Source organism: Xiphias gladius, chromosome 13, assembly GCF_016859285.1.
Source record: "Xiphias gladius isolate SHS-SW01 ecotype Sanya breed wild chromosome 13, ASM1685928v1, whole genome shotgun sequence".
NCBI classification, from domain to species: Eukaryota; Metazoa; Chordata; class Actinopteri; order Istiophoriformes; family Xiphiidae; genus Xiphias; species Xiphias gladius.
Genome location: NC_053412.1, coordinates 8,429,403 through 8,453,783, shown reverse-complemented (window position 1 = coordinate 8,453,783; position 24,381 = coordinate 8,429,403). Strand labels below are relative to the sequence as shown.

Here is a 24,381-nt window from a genome sequence, read left to right as displayed (position 1 = left end):
GTGAATGGTAGAATGAATATAATAAAAACTCGACAGGACCTAATCAGGCACAATATATTCATCTGGTGGTGGTGTGTTGGTGGTATCAACAGGTAAAATCTGTCACTCGCATATAAATCAAGATCTACACAGTCGTTATCCATTGCGGGACTCTTGTTAACCACTTACTTCAAGTATAAATCCAGCTTTAGGGACAGTTTTTACTCAGTATCCCAAGTAGTTGTGTAGGATATGAATTGTTTGCCATGGAGATTCCCACTGAGTAAACCTGTTGAAGTGATAACCCCACATTGTCTGTGATAATGAAAGCAGGCTTTGGTCCGACAGTTTGTGTCATAGAGTGAAGAGTTGTGTTCTTAGGACTGATCTGTCTTCTGAGTACAATTTCTAGATCCTCGTGTCTGAAGAGGAAGAACTTGCCTTCATCGTAGATGATGTGAAGAACTATGAGGTCTTCAACCTCTCCATCACTCACCCTTTCTGGCATGGATTTTGTGGTCTTGGCATAGGATTTCTACTTGATAACCATGTAAATTGTATTTGATTATGTAACTGTTTTTTTGGCAATGCCAGCACTGCGCACCAAGGACAAACAGCAGACCTTTGTGTGTGTTTTGAAGGTTATTTCTACACAAAAAACGGTTAAAGTTGATCGTCCATAACAAGTGTGAGATGAAAGGTGGAGAAATTGTCCTCTTCCGTATAAACTTGGAAGGCTTTTCTTGGTTTCACTTACTTGTGCAGCTGCCGCTCCTTGGCTTTGAAGGGTGGAACGGCACTCGGCATAACGAGACCAGCTGGGTTATCTTTGATGTGATCTCAGTGTGGCACCAGAGAAACTTGAGTGCCAGGGAGGTCACTCTTGTGTTTGTTTGCCATGGTGGGGAAAGGGACATGGACGATATGTGCTTGATTTCTTTTTACAGCTTGGACTACTTCTGTGGGCTCAGGTTGTCAATGGCCTCTCATTTTAACTAAATAACTAGAGAACAGCATGTAGTCTGTTACATCAGTGCAGGCCAACCAGCCATTTGCTCATGTTTGCACCCCCTTCTATCCCCACATAAACTTTTAACAAAAAGATGTGACAGTGCCAGGTTTAATCACTGGCAAGGTCACTAGAAGAGTTTTGTTACTCAACATGTGTGTGTGGTCTTACATGAGTTATCCGTTTCTACGGATTATCTACTCTGAGAATGCACACACAATCAGATGCAGACGTGCGAGCTTCAAATTATCTTATTTTATTTATTTTATTTATTTATTTATTTATTTATTTATTTATTTACCTTGGTGGGGTAACCTTTCCAAAAACACTGCCAAATACTAGTGTTAAAGTTAAACTCACAGAAAACTGGATATTTTCGCCATGTGCTGCATTGTAGCCACTCACAGTTTCTGAATAGTTGGCAATGGTCAAATGCACAAATGAACAAATTTCCCCACAGGATTAATGACATAGCATGACTTATCCTTACCTGTGTCAGTAGTGATACATGGTGTTAGATGCCTGCATGGAGGCTCAGTGAATACACTAAGATTGTCAGAAAATGGTTAAATGCATGTGGGCATACACATGCGTAGAATGGCAATACTAGCCACTGCTTTTTTTTTTTTTTTTAGTAAATTGGTGTAACACTGCTATACTTCATAGATCTTGTAGTGTGAATCCACTTCACATGCACCAGGTGCTGTTGTATCACTTTTTATCAAGGCAATGTGATCTGTAATAGAATAAGTTAAGAAAAAAAACCTCAAGCACCTTTATCTACAGCAAACTTCATTCCAGTAAGTTAGGGCTGATATTTATCTGCTGAAAAGAATTTGAGTCAGCTTGTCCAGAATTAGGGAGCTGCCATCAGCCATGCTGTGACTTTCAAAAGTTCTGTGAGACATTACACTCTATCAATTTCTCCCCCACTTTCTCCCCACACGTTCCTTTTTGTTGCATAATTCAGACATGGATGGTTACATGCTTTTCCTCTCAAGTACCATGTATGCGTATCTGACACATGCACACAGTTAAGCCAGTTTGTTTTTGTCCCCACCCCCAACCCCCCAGGCTGTTCGCTGCTACGATTCGCTCATCCTTAAGGCCGAGGGCAAAGTGGAGCCTGAGTTATTCTGCCAGCTCGGCCACTTCAACCTCCTCTTGGAGGATTACCCGAAAGGTGAGTAATCACTCCTCTTCATCTGCACTCAAGTGGTTTGTACAATCATCCATTCCTCACGCATTTTTATTCTGAGATGCTTGGTCAGGTTATTTTTTTGTTTGTTTCTTTGTTTTTTTGTCTAGTCTTCAACCCTTCAATTTCCATACTTCTGAGGACCTTCCGTTGACTTTGAATTTATTTCTGAGCACATAAATAACCTAAGAGTTTTATATTTGCAGTTATCTTGAACTTTAATTACAACTGTAGGGACTTGAGGCAGTCATGTAGCTAGTTTTCCCATGCACACAGAGCACAGGCTTCTGCAGACATGCAGCTGGCTCCATTCCAACTCGACACAAATGCTGACTGCTCGCAATCTTTACCTCGATTGATTCTCAGCTTCCCTCTCTTTTAATTACAGCATTATCGGCATACCAGAGGTACTACAGTTTACAGTCAGACTACTGGAAGGTAAGACAAACAAACAAACACACACACACGTGCCTACATGCTCACTTTCTCATTCAGTTAGTGATACTCCCATGTCCTTTGATATTTACACACACACAATCACACACCGACACACTCTTGCTCTCTTTTCCACAAATTCATTCGCTCATGCACAGGAAGCACATATGGTCTCAGTTGGGTTAGATGCCGGTGTAACATGCGGTTTCGGGTTTCATGTCAGAGTCATTTGGAACTCTTTTCCTGGTGAGGTGACACTTTGTGGTGAGATTGATTGCTTATTATTGGTTTTTCTGATTACTCAACTGTACCAGGTTGCCACAAGGTTACATGAATATTTATAGTTTTGATTTACAAGGATTCATAGTGTGAGAGACATGCTGTTGTAATGAGGGTTGAATCAGCAGCCTTGGTATTAGTTACCAGGGTAGGAAATTGACTCTTTCCACAGGGAATTTTTTGCCACCTTGACTTTTAGTTGAATTTTTCCTTTTGAGGAAATGCAGTTGAACAATAAAATTGCATGTTTTCATTGCACATTAGGAAATACACAGATTATGCTTGTCCAATAGCTGTCTTGATTACTTTTTGGGCAGGTTTAATTTTGTAAGATTTGTTGAACATTGCGGATCTGAAATCTGTTTAATTTCCTATAACAATTGACAATTTGTAATAATGACCTTGCACCCTTTTCAATCCCACCAAGAATGCTGCCTTTCTGTATGGCCTGGGAATGGTCTACTTCCACTATAATGCCTTTCAGTGGTGAGTACCAACCTACTTTTTATTTCATTTGCATAAAAACGGTACACATTAATGAGTCAGTGGTGTAATTAAGGTGGTTATAATATTCCATTCTTAGGTCCAATTTGATTCTATCTTGAACAGTTCCACATTAATGCACACAACTCCTTAATCTTTATTTAGAAAATGAACAGTACAAAGGATATCCCCAGTGTTAAAGGAATAGTTTCTTCTTAAATGAGAAGATGAGCTGAGAAGATCAATATCACTCTCAAGGCTGTGCAGTATATTTGCAGCTGGAGCTTGTAGCTGGTTACATTAGTGTGTGTGTGTGTGTGTGTGTGTATGTATGTATGTATGTATGTATGTATGTATGTATGTATGTATGTATGTATGTATGTATATATATGTGTATGTATGTATATATATGTATGTATGTATATATATGTGTATGTATGTGTGTATGTATATGTATATGTATGTGTGTGTATATGTATATGTATGTGTGTGTATATGTATGTATATGTATGTGTGTATATGTATATGTATGTGTGTGTATATGTATGTATGTATATGTATATGTATGTATATATATATATTATGTATATGTATATGTGTATATGTGTGTATATATATGTATATTGAGAGGCAAATACTTTCATTCTTTTTTTAAGATTCAACCAGTTGGACAGGGAAATGGAAATAATACACAGCAATAAAAAAAGTGCATTGAGCATAGCATGTGATGTAAATTTGGGGACAGATTTAGGCAGAGAAAAACTAGCTGGATTTGAACCATACAATGAATCATACAATGTGCAAGCGATTTCATGCAAAAATAAAATATTTGAGCAATCAAACTCTGTTAAAATCACATCAATTACAACACACTTTCACTCGAAGGTAGATGCAATCAACCTCTTGGTCATGCCAGAGAGAACTTGCATACTTCAGCGGTGGTGAAACAAATCGCTTGGTTTTATTGTGCATTTCATTGCAAATGGTCAAACAAACCTGCTGCTAAAGAGATTGGGTAAACTTTCAGTAAGGCAAATAACACACACTGGAAAAACTCGCTCTTGAAAACAATTCAAGAGCGATTTTTTTTTTTTTTTTTATCCACAGAAGAGCATCAGCAGCCTTACATGGCTCAGTTGTACATGTTCATGTATGTGCTGTTACCAGCTGAAAAACTCCCTTCAAGTGAAGCTGTCCTGTGTTGTTTCCATGGGAACACCACAACCCGACCAGGACTCCGCTCTGGCTGAATTACCAATAAGAATTAGCCCGCTTAAGCCTGAGGACAGATAAAAGATGTTAAGATGCAAGCACCGGCTATTGTATGTCAAGGGCTGCTGGGAAAATACAGTCAAAAGTTGTTTTCAGGAGGCACATGTTAATCCATAAATATTTTTGCAAATGCTGATAACTTTGTTGAAACTCCTACTTCCTTGCTACATTTCTTATAGAACTTCCAGCACCTCAGCATTTAGCAAATGGAGCCTGCATTGACTACAGTGTTTCCTCTAGGATTTGTTTCAGCAGCGGGCGGAAAGGGTTTTATTGTACCTGGGTGTTGCGCCCGCGTAGTAAAAAATAGAAATAAACTTGACTGCATAACAATTTATTGACATCATAATGCCTCTTACACCCACTACATACAGAGGGCACTATATTTGCCTCAGTGGCAAACTTTGCAGCCTGGCTGAGAGCACTTAATTTTTCCTGATTTTCTTAAAGAAGAGCTTTAAGCCTCTGTCATAGGGAAACGCGCCCAAAGGTGGCCTGATGATGCCCCGTAGCGTGTATGACGCCAGGTAGTCCGTCTGCAGCCTGTTTCTCAGGTCTGTCTTCACCTACAAATAGGAACATAACAAAATCGAGTGGGGTTTGGGAGCTTGAGAGAGACTAAACAATCTCTGATTTCAGATATTACTATTAATTAAACGTCTTTTCTTATTGCAGCAGCTGTAATAATTTTGTATATGTATATAACAGAAACACTGGACTAACTTTCTACTGCTACATAAGTTGATTCATCTGACTGTGAAACAAACAGTCAGAAACAAATAAGTCGATAACAAAGCGGTTACTCTCTGTTACTGTGGAAGAAACTTCTTAGTATTCATTCCAAGCTTGCATACATGCAGTGTGACTTGAATGAGCACCGACTATCTGACCAGAAGAATGTGCTGCAGCGTCGGTGGTGTTCACACCTGTTGTTTGGCTCCTGTGGTCCAGAACAAAGGAACAAATATTACATTTCAGTTGGAGCCTACTTTGGGTTTACACAGATTGATCACAATTGAACTGGAGCTCGACGTGGTCCTACTATCCAGTCTTACTGTATGTCTTCTTTTTAATGTGATTTTTATTCCCCCCCGTCTCTTTTTGAAACCATTCTTCTTCCTTTTCTTCGCCACTGCTGCAGGGCGATCAAAGCATTCCAGGAGGTGCTGTACATTGACCCAGGGTTCTCGAGGGCCAAGGAGATCCACCTACGCCTGGGTCTCATGTTCAAAGTCAACACAGACTATGAGTCAAGCCTAAAGGTAGGTCCAGACCAAAGTTTTAATACACATTCCAGGTCTCGAGTCATGGATTACACATACCTTATTAGGGCTGAGACCTGCCGACACCTGTGAAATTATTATATGTATAATGCAGTTATTGTCAACATCAAAATAGTTTACAGCCTATTGTGACAATGCCATAAAGTGACTGAATTGCTGCTGGCAGTATTATGCACAGGGGATTACTTTGGTACGGAAAATTCAAGCAGACGTGAAGAATGGTCATTCTGGATGTGTTTTTACTGATTTCTACCAACTTTCTCTCTCAGCATTTTCAGCTGGCTTTGATTGACTCCAACCCCTGCACTTTGTCCAAAGCTGAAAGTAAGCGATGGCCTTAATTTATTATGTATATTTATATCTATCTATTGATTATATTAAAGAATATATTAGTTCCATGCTAACTTGAAACTTATTTGTTGAATCCTAGACAATAGAAACATGAATATTATGGATTGTTTTAATATCTGAAATGTGTATAGAGTAATTTAAAGTGATGTCCTAGTAATTGTAGACTTACTCAGCATTTTTACCCTTATGTATATTATACATTACATTATTTACAGTGATATATATATATATATATATATATCTCCCTCTTTCTCTCTCTCTCTCTTCCTCCAAACAAGAGCCTTTTTTTGGTTGATCTTGGAATGAAAACATCCCCTGCATCTCCTCTGCCTGTATAAATAAAATAACAGCAGCAGGGAAACTCAAACATTTTATCGTGTTCACTGTCTTCTGTACATAGGATTAGATTAGATTAGATTAGATTATGGTCAGCTGCTGGGGATCAGTCTGGTTAGAGCACTGGCATTATTTGATATGCCGCTGCCATCTCTTCCCCCCCGGTACCTGTTACCTTGGTGACAGTAATATCCAGCCTCTCGCTGTTTGCCTTTACCTCATTGTGTCCCCTTCATTCCTGTCCACGCACACACGCGCACACACACACATATAGCAAGGGCAGCCCCCGTCTTTCTTCCCCTCTCTCTCTCCCTTTTCTTTCTCTCTCTCTCTCTCTCTCTCTCCTTCTCTCTCTCCCTCTCTCTCCATCTGCTGAGAGTCACTCAGGCAGCTTAGATCAGACACTGCAGCGCTCCAGACAAAGGAAGGTGCTGCCAGGAGCAGAGCTACCTATCTGGTCTGTTACAGTTGATGTAGACAGGCAACCTTGGGCTTCTGACACCCTTTTATTGACAACGCAGCACTACTTTTCAAAGACTTGAAAAGACTATGGGGAGGACAAAGTCTGAGAAGGGGTGGGAAACATTTCTTATAGGCTAAATTACCTCTACCTAACGTGTTTCCTCTTCTTTTCTTTTACAGTTCAGTTCCACATTGCTCATTTGTATGAGATTCAGGTAAGAACTTTCTATTTTATTCAACCTTTGCTTTAGTTATGTAGGTTCCCAAGGATACAAGACATTTTTTTTTTCTTTCTGTCATTTGTAATTGTTAGCGTAAGCGCTGCATGCTGATTGAATGTCCAATGCTAAGGCTAATGCTTGCAACCCAGCTGCCTCTATAAAATCACTGGGCACCAGAATGCCGGGGAAAGCCTTGTTTTTCGCATTTTGAACCAGGTGCTGACAAATTGAGGAGGGAGCCGGGTGCGTGCATGAGTGGGTGGCATGCGGGAGGGGAAAAGAGATTACTGTCAGCCGATCGACAGGGTTGCCACGGAAACAAGAAAGTCTGTCTCCCCCTCTTTTGTATGCAGGTGGTCTCTCTCTCTCTCTTTATGTCGGTTTCAGTAGAGAGGTACAGTAGCTCTCACCAGCTCGAGGAGTAGCAGTACTTCACGACTAACGTGTTTTGTTTGTTGTTTTGTTTTTTTGTTTTTTTTGTGCTGTATCAGAACACAACACTGCAGTGGAAGTCTCAGGCTAATAATGAGTGCAGCCATTGAGCAGCAGATCTTTTGGATGCAAAAGTGTGAATACATTTGGAGGAGTAGGAAGGGCATTCAGGATGATTTTGTTGGTTTTGTTATGCCGCACAAGAGTATTGAATTTGAATCCATGATGGGAAAAACAACTTCATACTTTTTAATAATTTGTGTTTTTGTTTTTTGTTTGTTTTTTTGTTTGTTTTTTTTCTGTCTCCCCTCACCACCCTATCCTAAACACACTCTGTTAATTTCTTCACTCTCATTGCTCTCCTTGGATCCTCCGTTCCTCCATATCCAGAAGAGATACCGGGCTGCTAAGGAGGCCTATGAGAGCCTTCTGCAGACGGAGGATCTTCCTGCACAGGTGAAGGCCACTACCCTGCAGCAGCTCGGTAAGTCGGTTATAGTTTGGCAGACAAGACTGCTTGGTTTGTAGTTTGTGTAGACAGTGAAAGCAGCCTTTTATTTTAATATCATAGCGGAACTTCCTTTTCCTATGAAACTGAGAAAACACACCTTGGTTTCTCTTCTGTTTCAACAAAGATATCACTGGGGCTACATGTCATTTAGTTGTATGGGTTGTAAGTGTACTTAGGAAATCTTAGAAGACTTTGTCTTTGGAGATAAAGCTCAACATTCAAACACATTTTAGATTCAATGCACATTTGCACTGTGTGTTGAGTTTCCTTAAAAAATCCAAAATGATGCAGTGTTGAAAATTCTTCTTTGTCTAAGAGATTGATTAATTTGACATTTTCCAGGCTGGATGCATCACACAGTGGAACAGCTCGGGGACAGAGCCAGCAGGGACAGCTATGCCATCCAGTGTCTGCAGAAATCCCTGGAGGCTGACCCCAACTCTGGACAGTCCTGGTACTTCCTTGGCAGGTACGTCGCACACACATGAGCACCATCAAAAGGTTATTTATTTGTTATTTTAAATTTTTGTCATGTATTTGAAAGAATTTAAATTTATCATCTGAAATGTACTTGAGAGTATCTGAAATTTTGACAGAAGTATTTGTCTGTTCTGATACAGATTTGGCAAACCTCCCTGGCACATTTGCAGTGCTTGCAAAATTAGGCAAATATAAACAAGAATTGTTTGGTCATTAAAACTTGGTAAAGTACATCCCTGGTAAAGAGGAACATTTTTTTTAGAGAAAATAATGTCATCACAATGTTTTGTGAATTCAGGGAATCCAAGGAATTCCCAGGGATCCAAGGAGTTCTCAGGAATCTAGGGAATTCCCAGGAATCTCTTGGATTCATGGGAATTCCTGTTGTGTCATGGATTAACTGGGGAAAGTTGAAAGAATTTCTTTTAACAAGTTTACCTTTTATACATGGTTCCTGCTCAGTTTGTGAAAGTCTTCAAAAGTGTGAAATGTACATTTAAATATTTTTAGTCAATGAAAATTTGGGAAAATTCATATCTTCATATTACAGCCTGATTTCACAGATATTGTGGTATTCCTTTATTCAGAAGAAGGATAATATAATTAAGTTATAGAGTCATTGGGGCAATGGGGTTAATCAAGGCCTGTTTTAACAGCAGCTTTTTGCTCAATCTAGATCTGATCCTATTGTTTTTGTGGAAATGGAGAGGCAGTTCAGATCCTCTTCGAGCCTGCTGTTCAAATGATTGGAACAGGATCAGGCTTTACAAGCTGATACTAATCCATTATATAAGGGCGTGGATCGGGCTCTGTCCCGATCCTGCAGATTTCCACAGGAAATTGTTCAAGGAAAGCTGTGAAGCAAGCTTTAGTAATATGATACCCAAATGTCAAACACATAAATCAGAATGATTTCACTAATTTTAATGTATGCATAATGTCAAGTCTAACGGTTAATGTTGGCCTGACTAAAAAACTTACTTTCCATGCAAGAATGACAGTCTGGAAAAATATGCCGTTTAAATGAGGAAAACGTGTAGACAGAAGCTATGTATCCATCTATTTATGTATTAGTTACTTGACATATTTCATGTGTTGAAATGTTTTCCATGTCTGTAGCACAACCCTGACAACCACCTGTGTCTCCTGCAGGTGCTACTCTAGTATTGGGAAGGTCCAGGACGCCTTCATCTCCTATCGGCAATCCATAGACAAATCAGAGGCCAGTGCAGATACCTGGTGCTCTATAGGGTAAGGACCATTTAGGCTGGAGTTAAATTCCTTTATAACAGACTACGTGTCTATACCACAGACTGTAGTGAAATGCAAACCGCTATTGTCAACTGTATGTTTCTGAAAGGACATTTTGTAGCGACCTACATCCTTACCTTTTTCTTTTCAATTGTTTTATAAATCTGTCCATCCAACTTACCTTAAACCTCTTAATTTCACCCTTGCTTCAATCACTTAATTATTCCTTATATTTCAATCGTTCTTTGCATGAAAAAACACTGAATAACATAACTTCTCCTCACTAACTTTGTTTTCATTCTCACCCCTTACCCTTCCTCATCATCCCCTCTCTCTGTACTCCTACCTTTCTCTCCTTCCCTGTCCCCCTCCTCTCTCTTCATGTCCCAACCCTCACCTCCTTCGTCCTCAGGGTGTTGTACCAGCAGCAGAACCAGCCCATGGACGCTCTGCAGGCCTACATCTGTGCCGTGCAGCTGGACCACAGCCACGCCGCCGCCTGGATGGATCTGGGCACGCTGTACGAGTCCTGCAACCAGCCGCACGATGCCATCAAGTGCTACATCAACGCCACACGCAGCAAGGGCTGCACCAACACCAACGCGCTAACCCACCGCATCAAATGCCTGCAGGTGGGTGGAGAGAGGAGTTTAAAGCAGGGGGCGCCCATACTATGGCTGTTTGGATGCAGCTTCAATCTGATAATCCCATATATAAAAAAGATGTGACAATATACATAAGTTAAAATGCAGTTGTCTACCAACAACAGGATTTTACAGGTGTGGTACACCTGTAAAATGTGGCTAAAATAGATGCATAGTGAACTTTTTTTTTTTTTTTAAACCAAAATGGCTGTCACTTTGCTCTCAGACACATTCTGACAGCGTAGATATCATTAATTAAAAGGAGGGATGTCCCCATGTTGTTGTTGTTTTTGTTTTTTGGGGGGGTTTTTTTGCCCTAAGTCGGTAAAGCAGTTAAATGCATTCGGGAAGTGTAGCTTTCTTCCCAGATTTTTTGTAATATTTTTTTATTGTGTACTGTCGTCGTACTTTGTGTAAAAGCCTTGAGAGAAGAACGTCAGTGATTTTCAACACTGCTCTGCTCAGTGCCAACTGATGCACGCTGTCGTTCTGTTAATTAAAACTGCAGGCTGCTCTTTATTAGTTTACTGTACTCTGCAGGTCACTCATTCAAAACGCTTTTGACTTCCAGCGTTTTAACAGAGCTGGGTTGGGTGCATTTCACAGCTGGCATACCCGCACAGACAAGCAAAGCATCAGAAATGTTTCGGGATTTGTATAGCAGATGCTGATCCATCAAAACATACCTGCGTTTAGGGAATAATAATTGAAGCTCTCCCCAAAACTTTTTGTGTTACCTTACTTGGATTCGGGGCAGAAGACATGAAGTCAATTCCACAGAATGGAGACAGAAGAAGAAAAGGCATTAAAAGAACTCTCTCAGTGACCAATAACTGAATTGCCCTGATGTACTGTAGTAGTGCGACATACTGTAAAACAGGAAAAAGTCTGACCACGTCCAGTGCAAGCTGATCATTGGCTCCCTCAGCAATAGCAGCCTCTTCCTTTTGTGAACCTTCCTAAACCTAAAACTCCCTTCGACCAGCATAGGGAAGAAAGAATGGGGTTTTCGTGTGTGCCACTATCATAGCGCACTCCTGCCTTTTGCTGTTCTTTGTTAACGTCCCTGTGAGGCCACGACAGCGTTGAATCAGTCCACACATTATTCCACAGGGATGTGATTATCATATTAGGCACAAAGGAAACTTTTTAATCCAGGGAATTGAAGTCAGTATGAATTCAAGAGTCAAAAAAGAATAAAATCCAGGAGGTGTCTGGTGGCTTTTTTTTTCCTTTTTTTGGGGGGTGGGCTTTATTACCTCCCATTCTTTCAAGACCTTAACCCATGCTAAACTCTAGTCTGCTGCATAATATAAGGGGAAGAGTAAAAATTAATATTGTAGCTCCCTTGGGGAATAATGGGAGTAATTAACCTTGTTTTAAGGATTATTTATCAAAGTTTCCCCTATTCTTCAATAGATTTAACAGCTGCATCGCAGCGTTCTAACAGTCCCCATATCTCATGTGTTAATTTATTCATCTATATTTTTGTCCAACCAATGTCATTTTCCTTTACATATGCATGAAGGAATGTTGCATTTCCACCAGTTATGTTAGCATAAATTCATGGCATTAAGACAAGCTCAGTTGCTTGTTTTAATGGAATTGTGATTGTGTTTGGGATTACTGTTGCTGAATGTCATCCAAGTAGTAATACCTCCTTGTGTGGTTGATATTATACATGACGTAATTATATTAGCTAGCCAAGACACAAGTTTGCATATCGCTGTTAGTTTCCAACTTGGCTTCAGTTGTGTTATAACCTTTACCTATTTACCATTGCTGATCATTTCCTTGTTTTGAGGTCATCGTTTTTTTTTTCTTTTTTCTTTTTTCTTTTTTCAAAGAAAGCCTTGTGTTTTATTATTTTTTTTGTTTTTTCACGTCGTTTTCCATTCCCCTAGGCTCAGTTGAGTAACCCCCAGCTCAGTAGCCTACAGGGTAAAAGTAAAATGCTCCCTCTTATTGAGGAGGCATGGAGTCTACCAATCCCAGCTGAGCTAACCTCCAGGCAGGGAGGCCTGAGCAGTGCACCACAGCAGGTGAGAGACCAGATAGAGCAACTTACACCCCTCCCCCCCATCCCTCCCCTCCCCTTCCTTTGACTGAGTGCACACTCAGACACATAGGGACTCATACACATAATCGTAATGTACATACTGACATACCCACAGGTCAACACAAGCGCATGCACTGTTGTACATACTGATGGGTAACACTTGAGCTTTATCTCCACCTTCCACACTGTGTGATGTCTAAAGAAGCCAGCAAGGTGCACAAAAAATACTTTCAATGAATTTCATAATTTTTTGGTTTAACTCCAGTGCAACATGAATGCTGTTACTCAGATCAGACAGAGAGCTTGACTTCACGATAACAGAAATTGAATAAGAAGTCATACTCTGTTTCAGTTGGCCACTGTAATACGTGCATGGCAGCTTTGTGACATCTGTTTGAATGAGGAGGTGTCTAGCCAAGTGTTACCCAGCCCTGCACTCCCGCTCTCCTCCACTGCACAGTAGTCACTCGGCTTCACCTATCACGCTCAGTTCAAGTATAATAAAAAATAAATCAACAAAGCACTTGTGCAGGCTTTTCTTAATTCTTTCCCATTCAATTTTCTCCTTCTATTAACCGTGATTTTAATAGAATGTGATATTCAGTATTACACCCCCTGCAGTTCATTTACAAATCCAGTTTTAGGAGGCAAACTTGTTGAACCTGCACCACGCTGTTTGCTCTTAATCTGCTTTGGTTTAGACTGGGAGAGATTGCCTTTCTGAAGAGATTAAAGTGGTCTGATTCTAAATCAAGTGGCTGTGTTTCTAATTATCACCCTCATTGACGTTTGGCCTTTTTGGCTTTTGACCCTGCCCTATTGTGATCGGTGAGGTCGTGCTGCCGTAGAGTTCACCCAGGCTTCCCATTGGCTCTGTCCATCTTCCTCCCTCCTCCCTTCAGTAGTTGACCTTAGATGTCCTGCAGCTGCTCACAAAGCCCCAGCAACGCCCCCTAGTGTTCCATTACCACCTCATTCATTCATGCTCATTATAAAGTAGATGCGAGTGGTTCTGTTGTGTGTTTGTGTGTGATGATCATTGTTGTGGTATTGAATTGTAGCATTGGAATATGTTGATTTAGCAGCTTTGGCTTGGTGAGAGTCAATTCACTGTGAGACCTATTCCAGTGTGAATGAGTTTGGAATGGGGACGTTATGGATGGATGGATTTTAAATGGGTCAGATGTGACTTCATGTCTTTAACCTAATGCATAATGAGTAAATTATACTTAATATTAATCAAATCACATAGAGATTATAGCATTTTTTTTGTTTGCTCACTTTTTGTGATTCAATATAGCAGTCACATCTGGCTCATAGGCTCCCTCAGAGGTAATGGTAAGGCTCTCAGTGTGTGGAACATGTTGTAATCTTTGGCTTTAAAGGTCGAGTTATGCTATTGTGCCCTCAAAAAAAAAGCTTCAACTCCCTCATATTGTCTGAAAGTGTAATAAGGAATACACTGGATTGCTGTGAAGACATGTATTAAGATTGATTGTGACAACCTTGAGTGCTGCAGGTGTTGATGAGAAGCAGTAGTGGTGAATCTCCACCAGCATTCCTCTAAACAGGAGAAATGCCCCGGGGCTGTTGTTGCCCTATGAAGCAACACCTTCAGATACACAGCAATGTTTTGCTCTACATGTCCTGCCTATTTAAGTGCCAACACAGAATGACAATATCGCTCTCCTTTTTTCTCTTCCTTTTTCTCTACCCCCTGCTTTTCTTTGCCCTCTGACCTCTCCCTCTTGCCGTACTTTGTTTTCTCCCTTTTGCTGCCTTACGTCTTGTTAAATAAACATACTTTTTTGCTTTTTTCCATGCTCCCTCCATTTTATTTTTCATTCTACATTGATGTTTCCCACATTTACTTCACTTTATTCCCTTTTGCTCTGTTCCATCTCCTTCTGTTTTCCTTGGCCTTTATGTCCTTTTGCTTCCCTTTGCTTGCGCCCCTCCACCCCATCCCCTCCAGGCTTGTAAGCCCAATCACAGTGCAGAGGGTGGGGGCTCGGGTCAGTCTCTGCCCCCTCACGTGGGCTCGCTGGGCCAAGCAGAGGACCAGTCCTGCCCAGCCAAAAGGAGGAGAGCCTCCAGCCCTGCTAAGGTAAGAACGACAGTGACAGCATCATTTAACTGCTTTCTTCTTATAAAATGCAGAGTAACATTCATATATTTTAAGGCTGTGTCCTTAATTCAACCTTTAAGCCTTAAATCTTAAGTGTTTTTTTCAATCTTAAGGGCGATTCGTGGGCCAGTAATCCAGCACAGCCAGTTCCCAACTGGTACCTCTCTCCACAGAAAATACAGGTTGGTAAAATTTTGTTACCTGGTATTTTTGTTTAAGTTATGATCATCTGAGCAGAGGCCACATCCAGCTTCCACTCTTGTGTCAATAATGAGTCTTGTTGGCGTCTGTCTTCAGGTGCTGGAACAGTTGCGGAGTAACCGGGCCAACCTGAAGCCCCCGCAGCTTCAGATGTTGGAGCAGTTAGAGGCTCAGTTCGCCATGATGCAGCAGCACCAGCACCAGGTAAAAACATAAAGTTTCACACACACACCAGACTCCAGTCAAAGATAAAATAAGCCCAACTCCCATATGTATGTATATGTGTGTCACTCATTCAGGGAGTGTGAACACTGCATAATTTATGGTCCTACAGTACTCAGGCTACTCATATCCTTTTCATGGTGTGTTATGGCATGTGTACGCATTAAACCGTTGTGGTTTAGCACATAATACACTACAAGTGAGTGCAGAAAAGTTTAAACTGATAGGTAAGAAGGGGAATCTCAATTAAAGATGTGACTTTCTGACTGACTCTGAATTGTCTATTGGTGGTATACCTCACCCATCTGCTTCTTGAACCAGGTTTACACAGACATAATAATTAACTTACAGATTGTATCTTTTAAGCTATAATTAAAGTTCCAACTGTAGTGTTTATGGATGTCATATTTTCTTTTACAGATGAGACAGAATGTCTCAGGAGGTCAGGTGCGCCCCTCTCTCCCCAACGGCCCCATCTCCAACTCCCTCCCCTCCCCCAACCCCAGCCTCCATCCCACCCGGCCCCACCTGGGACCCCACCGGCCCCTGTGCCCACCACAGCCGCTGGCCAACGGGCCTGTGGGCCCTGGGACACACGGAGCCTTGGACTCCCTCCCTGTGGGTGATAATAGTAAGACTAGTAGTAACAGTAGTAGTAATAATCAGCCAGGGCCCTCGGACACAGGACCCAACGGAGACGTGCCTTACCTGCAACCTGCCAGCAGCGGCGACGCAGCACTGCTACCTCACACCTGCACAAGCACGCAAACACAGGACGCAACGCCGCGCCAGTCCCTGCACCTAAACTCCTCTCAGGTGAGACATCGACCACTACTCGTTTTAGTGCCGGTGACAGAGCAGCCACATATCCAAAAAATAAAACTCCCTCTGACAAGCTGTCTGTTGCTCAGCTAAGAAATGGATATGGATGTAATTCGTTTATATCCTACTGACCTACTTGGCTCTGGTTATTTTTTTTTTTTTTTTTTTTTTACTCTGAGAGAGTCCATCAAGTGGTTTGATGAAACAAGCTGCGAAATCCCTCCCATGAGAATCCTGTAAATTAAATTATGCAGGAATTCTTATGCACACACCCGATCTCTGGTAGTGAACCAAAAGCTGTGTACGTAAAAGATGTAAAAGCATAAAAAGGTAGGGTTCACAACTCTCATATTACGCTCCTGTTTATTAAGTTACCGCTTCTTAGTCCACACAAGGATCATCATTATGTGTATACCTGCCAAAATATCGTAAACATGGTAACTTAATTAATAATGACATCAAAGACAAGTCGTTTTAGTTCTCCTCTCAACAGTTGCTCTCTTCCCTCAGGGGCTTCAGAGGGGGTCTGTTCCACATGCGACAGGCTCCAGCAGTGAGGGGACCCCTTCTCACTCGCAGACCCCCAACTCCACCGCCCCTGTGCACCCCAACAGTCAGGTTGGACATTCCACTAACGCCCCATCGCCACGGCAGCAGCCTCACAACCACCTCCCATCCCCTCCCTCCCTCCCGCACTCCTCTACCTCAGGTGGAGCAGCACCCGGTGCGTCCGCTACCAAAGATAGCAACAAAGCAGCCGCCCTTGTCACGGCAGCCGCATCCCTCGGCAACGGAGGCTCAGAGGGTAAGATGCCATTGCCACTGCCGTCAGCTGATGGCAAAACGACACAGGCGGACGGCCTAGCCAATCACGTCCACTCGGGGGATGGCGGCAAGGTGGCAGAAGGTGGCGAGAAGCCGAGCCTTAGCGCAGACAATCCTAGACTATCTGCCCTGCTGGTGGGGGCAAAGGGCCCTGACGAGGGCGAGGGACCGTCAGAAGGGACTGTATCGACAGCATCCACCACGCCCGAGTCCCACAAGAAAGTCAACAACATCCACCCGGCCGTCCTGCCCTCCACCCCCCATGCGCAGGGCAGTTCGGCTGCCTCCTCTCCCATCTCTGCCATATCCACCGCCACACCCTCACCCAAATCCTCAGAACACACCCAAACAGGAGCCCACAGTCCCGCCACCACCGCTTCTGCTGCACCGGCCGTGAACGGTAACGGCAAAGGAGGTATCTCTGAGGACTCTCAAAGCCCACTGAAGGCTGAGCCGCCCACCGTCACCGGTCTCAAAGCTACGCCTCCACATGGACACAGCTCCTCGTCATCATCGTCGTCATCTTCAGTATCCATCTACCCCAGCTCCACAGACGTGCTGAAGGCCTGCAGGTGAGACTGAACTGCCTGAATTATCTTTCTTTCTCATCATAGTGTACCGCAGATGCACTCGTGCACTACCCTACCACCCCTGTTGGATTCCTCTTGGCAAGAATGATGGTCTTGGCAAGGACATGATTGTTTTGATAAAGGCAAAATAACACTCAGTCACACCATAACAGAGCTTTAAGTTCGTTAGCCCGACACCAGATTTCTGGCATGTGGCAAATTCTCTTTGTAGCTTTTTAACATCCTGCACACTCAAGCAGGGTTTAAAATCTAGGCGAAGCAGGGACTGGACTCAGTTTGAAAATGCGAGGAACAAATGTAAATGGTCTTGATCGGTAGAGATGGACGGCTGCATCAACACTAATGAGTATGAAGTCTGAAAATATCTACACCTCACTCACTCAGTAACTTGGTGATGTGGCACGTAGCATGCAACATTTGAACACTGTGAAGGTAAGAATGGTTCTAAATAAATAATATTAAATAAATGATGACTGTACTGTTAGATATATCTCCTGCATGTTTTCCAAAATGTTGCAGATCTGAAGTTGAGTCTGGTGCTTCATTGCATTTATAGTCGGTGCCAGTGAGAGCAGGAATGAGTTGAACTGTGTTTTAGTTTTGAAGATGTCTCCTCCCAGTGGAATAGCAGAGTAAGTGCAGAACCAGAGGCAAATAATTATGTAACTGTAAACAACACTGAAGGCCAATGGGCAGTCTTGTTGCCACGCAGATATTATTCAGCACAGACTTTTCAGTTGAATAGCTTCTTCCATTCGGTTGCACTTCTTTTGGCAAAGGGAAACAAGTTTTCCCTTATTTTACATTTGCTCGGTAATATCTGGCACTACACCTTACATATAGTTGATTAGTCAGTTAAATGGACACATAAGAAGGAGTTTAGTAGGTACATAAGTTCTGTGGTAAGAGACAAGTCTAGCAAGGATGAGTTACTTTATTTTACTGGTGTAGCAGTTCTGTCAGTAGCTCCCTGGCTGATTTGTATTCCATGTGTTGTGTCACTTTTGCTGCCGTGACTGAAAACATTTTTCTGCGTCCTCCATGTGCAGGAACCTGGGGAAAAATGGTCTCTCCAACAGCAGTATCCTCCTCGATAAGTGCCCCCCGCCCCGGCTGCCCCCTCCACCCTCACCAGCCCTGCCCAAAGACAAGCTCAACCCTCCCACACCCAGCATCTATGTGAGTATTACCCGGAGGAAAGCTCGCTACTTTAAGAGGACGTCATGTCATCATTTAAAAGTATAGAAGATTCTTTTTTTTTTTTAGCTGATGTGTCTGTGTATTTCATGAAACAACCACTGTATGATATCTTTTTAACGTCCCATTTTCTGTCTGACTAGCTGGAGAACAAGAGGGATGCTTTCTTCCCTCCACTGCACCAGTTCTGCACAAACCCCTCCAACCCCGTCACTGTCATCAGAGGACTGGCTGGAGCACTCAAACTGGGTAAATGCATTGTTTATAATACATAATGCTGCATAAGACCAAACACCAAAAAATGTTTGGCACTGTTACGTGTTGTTTTAGTGTAAGAAACAAACAATGCTGTCCGTTTTTCTGCAGACCTGGGGCTGTTCTCCACAAAGACATTGGTAGAGGCCAACCCGGAGCACCTGGTGGAGGTCTGGACTCAGCTCTCTCAGCCCGCTGATGAGAACTGGGACCCAACTGGCACCAAGAAAATGTGGCGCTGCGAAAGCGCCCGCGCCCACACCACCATCGCCAAATACGCCCAGTATCAGGCTGCTTCCTTCCAGGAATCCCTGCGGGTCAGTTACACTTCAACTGGACTCCCGGGAACATAGTTAAACAAAACATTTTGATTAAAGTTTTGCATCAGTTCAGAGAAGCTGAAGGAAATCTGATCACACCAAGAAATATTCTGTTGTACATATATTGCTTTTTTTTTAATGGTTTTCCTGTTTGTTTTCAGGAGGAGAATGAGAAGAAGGCACTAAAGGAGCCCTCAGACACAGAGCCAGCATCAGCAGAGAGGTACCTAATGGTCTTTCTATTAATTTACCTTTCTAGGATTAGTTTTCTCCATTAGAAAAGCGCAAGACTTGGATTTTTGTTTTTTTCTTCCAGTATTCTATTTGGTTCGGTTTGGCTGAATTGTTTTTATGTTTTGAGGGAGGGTTTTAAAATAACATCAAAAGCCAGACAATATCCAGTCTGATTAGTGGCATGTGAGCCACCACCCAAGTAATTATATTTCAGACACTATGTCATAATCATTGGAACCCTTTCTCTTAATTTCTGCTACAATCCCTTTTTTTTTTTCCCTCAACTTCATGCGACCACATTAAACATACTGTCTGTGGCTAATTATCAATTCTCCGTATTCACAGTGTTGCACGCAAAAGAAGGGGACCCTTAAAGCACATTAAGTTTGGAACCAACATCGACGTGTCGGACGAAAGGAAGTGAGTATGGTTTTCATCTCACCATCTCATCATCATGTCATGATACTGATTATTTGGTGCCTTTTTGAAACATGTCGTCTTGAAAGCCTTGCACCGAGATCTCATAATCTCATAACGATCATTCTCTACCAGGTGGAAACAGCAGCTCCAGGAGCTCAGTAAACTGCCGGCCTTCGCTCGAGTCGTATCAGCCGGCAACCTGCTCAGCCACGTGGGCCACACCATCATGGGTATGAACACGGTTCAGCTCTACATGAAGGTCCCGGGGAGCAGGATACCAGGTTAGTGCACTCTTAACTTACTTTTGGGGGCAGGTTATTACTACAGCCTGTTATGCCGTCACTTGTGTATCAGTATGGATGTGTAGATTTGTCCAGTGAAGAGGTTCTGTGTCTGTCCCTTCAGGTCACCAGGAACACAATAACTTCTGCGCCGTCAACATCAACATTGGACCAGGAGACTGTGAATGGTTTGCAGTACCTGAGCCTTACTGGGGAGTCATGAGCAACTTCTGTGAAAAGTAAGATGAACTGGACTGTTTTCCCCTCTCTTCACTGTACCTCTGTGCTTCCTTTTATCCCCCCTCCTTTCCACGAATTCCACTATCTGTCCCAATTCTCTCGCTCCTCCTTGCCTCCAGGAACAACATTAACTTCCTGATGGGCTCGTGGTGGCCCAACCTGGAGGACCTGTACGAGGCCGACGTGCCCGTCTATCGTTTCATCCAGCGTCCGGGCGACCTGGTGTGGCTCAACACAGGCACTGTGCACTGGGTGCAGGCCATCGGCTGGTGCAACAACATTGCCTGGAATGTGGGACCGCTCACAGGTACGCACTGAATTACAGGATATTGGTTAATGTTGCATGAACTCAGGACAGTCACGGACAAACTTCAACAGTCTTCCGTGAAAAATTTGTCGTTGTTGTTGTGATTTGTGATTATTCCCTACATTTCTTAGAATCATCCTCTTTGTTTGTCTTTGATCACTTAAGGCAACAAAACGGAAATTTGTTTATACGTAAATTAGTAGAAAAGTATGTATATTTACCTACCAAAAGGCAGCCAAAGGTCACAATCCCGTCAAACAGGAATGATATCTGATACCGTGACCTTTCTTGTGATGTTTGAAATGCTTTATAGCTGATTATTGACCTTTTTTTAGCCGATTACTGAGTTGATTACAGCAGGATAACATAATGGCTCATGCTACGCTTAGCTTTGAATGCACAACTACCACCCAGAGCTGCTGCTTCTTTTTTTTTTCTTTTTTAATTAGTCAAAGGACTCACAGCTGTTGATGTTGTGACGTCTTTCAGTGAACACTTACCATCATTTGGATTCCTGTGTGCATGTCAATCAAGGTGCAGAAAGTTTTACCGCCGTGCAGGTACATTACAGTCTTAACCTCTGCGTTTTCAGCTCACCAGTACAAGCTGGCTGTGGAGCGTTACGAGTGGAATAAGCTCCAGAGCGTCAAGTCCATGGTTCCCATGGTGCACCTCTCCTGGAACATGGCTCGCAACATCAAAGTGTCCGACCACAAGCTGTTTGAGATGATCAAGTGAGTCACGGAACCCGTCGCTTTCAGCATATTGTGTTTGTTTGGATTATACATTTTTGTTATTTTGTTTTTTTTATCTGACGCACAATATTCTTGTCCCAGGTACTGCTTGCTGCGGACGTTGAAGCAGTGCCAGTGGGTGAAGGAAGCCTTGACGTCAGCCGGCAAGGAAACAGTACTGAGGCCAAGGACCAGGGACGAACCGGCTCACTACTGCACCATCTGTGAGGTCAGTAAAGTACACCAGGAAAATTTCAGCATCGGGGGCATGGATTTTAACAGGATTTCGCATTTCTGCAGCTCACACTTATTCTCTAGTGGCAGATGATTGTCTCTCCATATGCTCCTTCCTGCTCACATCCTGAATGATTTTCAACACAATACATGTTGGCTTGGCATCACCTGTGTTAGGGGATAAAACTGATTTTTTTTCAGTACGTGTGTGTGTGTGTGTGTGTGTGTGTGTGTGTGTGTGTGTGTGTGTGTGTGTGTGTGTGTGTGTGTGTGTGTGTGTGTGTGTGTGTGTGTGTGTGTGTGTGTATATAACGAATTTTATATAGAGAGAGGGAAACACACAGTAGATGTCAGTAGAACTCGAGAGAGACATTTATTCTATAGTTCTGCAATTTGCTGTTCCATTGATTATGGGCAGCATTAAGACTTCTGATCAGTTGGTCCACTGATATTGCATGAAAGGCCAGCTCAGTTTTTTGTTTGAGCTAATTAACAGGTATGCTAATGATTTTATTGAATGCAGGGCTTTCAGCTGTAGAGCAGAAATGTCTCCATATCCCATTCAACATCTGCTGTCATGGTGTCCTAGCAATTGTTCCATTACTCACTGTCTGTGCAGCAGCTCCAGAATCTGCCTGTAGATGACATCATCACTGCAGTGTGTGTGTCTGCTGTTCATCCTCATTCAGATTCACAAATCGCTGCTCAGAGTTACAATACAGTAGAAGTGACATGGGAATTCTGCGTCAGGGTGTATTTTTCTAAAAGCTGGAGTTATTCAGAGTTTGTGCCAGCCCTTATACGCATGCATACGTGTGTGTGTTTGTGTGCATACTTTGTAGGTGGAGGTGTTCAACCTGCTGTTTGTGCGCCGGGAGCTCCTGTCCAAGAAGCAGTATGTGGTCCACTGCCAGGACTGTGCCAGGAAAGGCAGCGCCACGCTGGACGACTTTGTGGTGCTGGAACAGCACAGGATGGAGGACCTGATGCAGGTCTACGACCAGTTCACATTAGTAAGTCAGCAGACTGAGGGAATGCTGGATTTAAGGCACTCATTTCTTCTTTCAGAGTGAATGAACATTCTGTTCTTTTATGTGAAGCAATAGAGCAAGTTCTGATTGATCTGAAATTTTATTTTGTATGCTTAAGGTTTTTGAAAATACAAGTATATAGTAGAGTATTGATTGTCGGCAAGTTTTCATTTCAGTTCCATTCCATTTGCTTCAAGAGGTAAAAAAGAAAATTACTGGCATTTCATGACACAGGATTTCTAATATCTGCTTTTAAACTACACAGCAAAACAGTAGTCAGGGATGTAATGAAAGGAGAAAAAAAGTTTGTAAGGGGACTGGAATGGGTGTGTTTCCTCTCTAAACTACATACACATAGAAAAACACTTAAAATTATACTGCTTTTTGTTGTGTGTCTATGGTATATTGATCTATCGACCAAAGAGACCTCAAACTGATGAATTCAATGACCTGACTAATTCTCATGTGTCATCTTCATCCCCAGGCCCCTCCTCTTCATTCATCTTCATCTTGACATTAGGTGACACCTCTTTCTTCTTCTTCTGTGGAGCCATGAAGCCCATGCACAGGAACTTGTATTAAGATTTTTTTTAAAAAGAAAGAAAGGAAGAAAGAAAAAGAAAGAAAGAAAGAACAAAACAAACATCTACATACACGGACCATTTCTGATATTCAGGAAAGCCAAGGCCGTCTCCCCACCCTCACCACCGCCCCTCCCATATGGCTGGTCTCCATAGTGACGGCTGGAGGCTGAGTGTGTCTGTCTATGCAACCTGTCTGAAGTGCTGGGGCTTGGCCCTTCCAGAGGGGGGCGCCACCGAGCTCGCTAATAGGACTTGTTTCTCTCTTCTCTTCCCACCAAACCCCCCACCCCCCTCTCCCAGCCCCCTCTAATGACAATGGTCCAGCCCAGTTTTAATGGAGGACTTAATCAAAAAATGGTTGGGAACAGGGGGACAAGGGGGAGGAATGGGATTCTTTAATGCGTGATAAACATGTTTTGTAGATACTTGTTAACCGTCACAACTGGCAACACCACCCGTAAAAGACTACTGACTTGACAACCTTTCTCCCTCTCTCTCCCTTTTTCTCTCTTTCTATTCTGGTAACAGGATGAAATGTTGGCTTTGATTTATAGATTTCCCCAAAATTTTCTTCAGTTTTTCCTTCTAAGGAGCACTAGCCTAACTGGTCTTTTCTATGGTAGATAGTAATTTTAAGACTCTTTGGACAGCAAAATCTCCAAAAAAATTTGTAATGTGAAGAGTTTAGGTGATTTCTTTCTTTCCTTTTTTTTCTTTTTTGTTCTTTTTTTTTTTTTTTACAGCTTTTATGTTTTATCTTTGTCTTGTTCTTTTCAAAACTATGACATTTTGTTTGTTTCTTAGTTAAAGAAAAAAAGGAAAAAAAATAGGAAAAAAAACTTACTAGCCAAGTCACAAAGAAAATGGGTTGCACATAGACTTATGGAATAAAGTTTAATTTGTGATTTTTGTTTTGTTGTTTCTAATCTTGATGTAAATTTACACTATTTATAAATACATATTTATTGCTTGAAAATATTTGTTGATGGAATGCTGTTATTTTTTCCAGAGTACCTGCCATTAAATTTGAAGGAGTTTTGTCATTTTAACACAACTCCTCTTACATTTTCT

General features: G+C 42.3%; 1 protein-coding gene across 2 annotated transcripts in view; it reads left to right on the top strand.

Moving 5' to 3' along the window:
* Window positions 1–23,323, top strand: part of LOC120798292 (lysine-specific demethylase 6A-like) — a 29,427-nt gene extending 6,104 nt beyond the window's left edge. Inside the window, exons 3-30 of one of the 2 annotated variants that reach the window (XM_040142488.1) lie at window positions 2,063–2,171; window positions 2,575–2,624; window positions 3,328–3,386; window positions 5,797–5,917; window positions 6,208–6,262; window positions 7,268–7,302; window positions 8,131–8,224; window positions 8,594–8,720; window positions 9,884–9,982; window positions 10,395–10,614; window positions 12,531–12,668; window positions 14,661–14,792; window positions 14,927–14,995; window positions 15,111–15,218; window positions 15,657–16,052; window positions 16,569–17,455; window positions 18,523–18,652; window positions 18,814–18,919; window positions 19,037–19,242; window positions 19,407–19,468; window positions 19,825–19,899; window positions 20,032–20,180; window positions 20,305–20,419; window positions 20,540–20,727; window positions 21,320–21,461; window positions 21,564–21,690; window positions 22,538–22,708; window positions 23,211–23,323. In XM_040142488.1, coding sequence (XP_039998422.1) covers window positions 2,063–2,171; window positions 2,575–2,624; window positions 3,328–3,386; window positions 5,797–5,917; window positions 6,208–6,262; window positions 7,268–7,302; window positions 8,131–8,224; window positions 8,594–8,720; window positions 9,884–9,982; window positions 10,395–10,614; window positions 12,531–12,668; window positions 14,661–14,792; window positions 14,927–14,995; window positions 15,111–15,218; window positions 15,657–16,052; window positions 16,569–17,455; window positions 18,523–18,652; window positions 18,814–18,919; window positions 19,037–19,242; window positions 19,407–19,468; window positions 19,825–19,899; window positions 20,032–20,180; window positions 20,305–20,419; window positions 20,540–20,727; window positions 21,320–21,461; window positions 21,564–21,690; window positions 22,538–22,708; window positions 23,211–23,240 — 4,200 coding nt within the window. In that variant the 3' untranslated portion in view covers window positions 23,241–23,323. The remainder of the gene's footprint in view (window positions 1–2,062; window positions 2,172–2,574; window positions 2,625–3,327; window positions 3,387–5,796; window positions 5,918–6,207; window positions 6,263–7,267; window positions 7,303–8,130; window positions 8,225–8,593; window positions 8,721–9,883; window positions 9,983–10,394; window positions 10,615–12,530; window positions 12,669–14,660; window positions 14,793–14,926; window positions 14,996–15,110; window positions 15,219–15,656; window positions 16,053–16,568; window positions 17,456–18,522; window positions 18,653–18,813; window positions 18,920–19,036; window positions 19,243–19,406; window positions 19,469–19,824; window positions 19,900–20,031; window positions 20,181–20,304; window positions 20,420–20,539; window positions 20,728–21,319; window positions 21,462–21,563; window positions 21,691–22,537; window positions 22,709–23,210) is intronic. The other variant, XM_040142489.1, reaches the window with a different exon arrangement.
* Window positions 23,324–24,381: the final 1,058 nt, after the last annotated feature.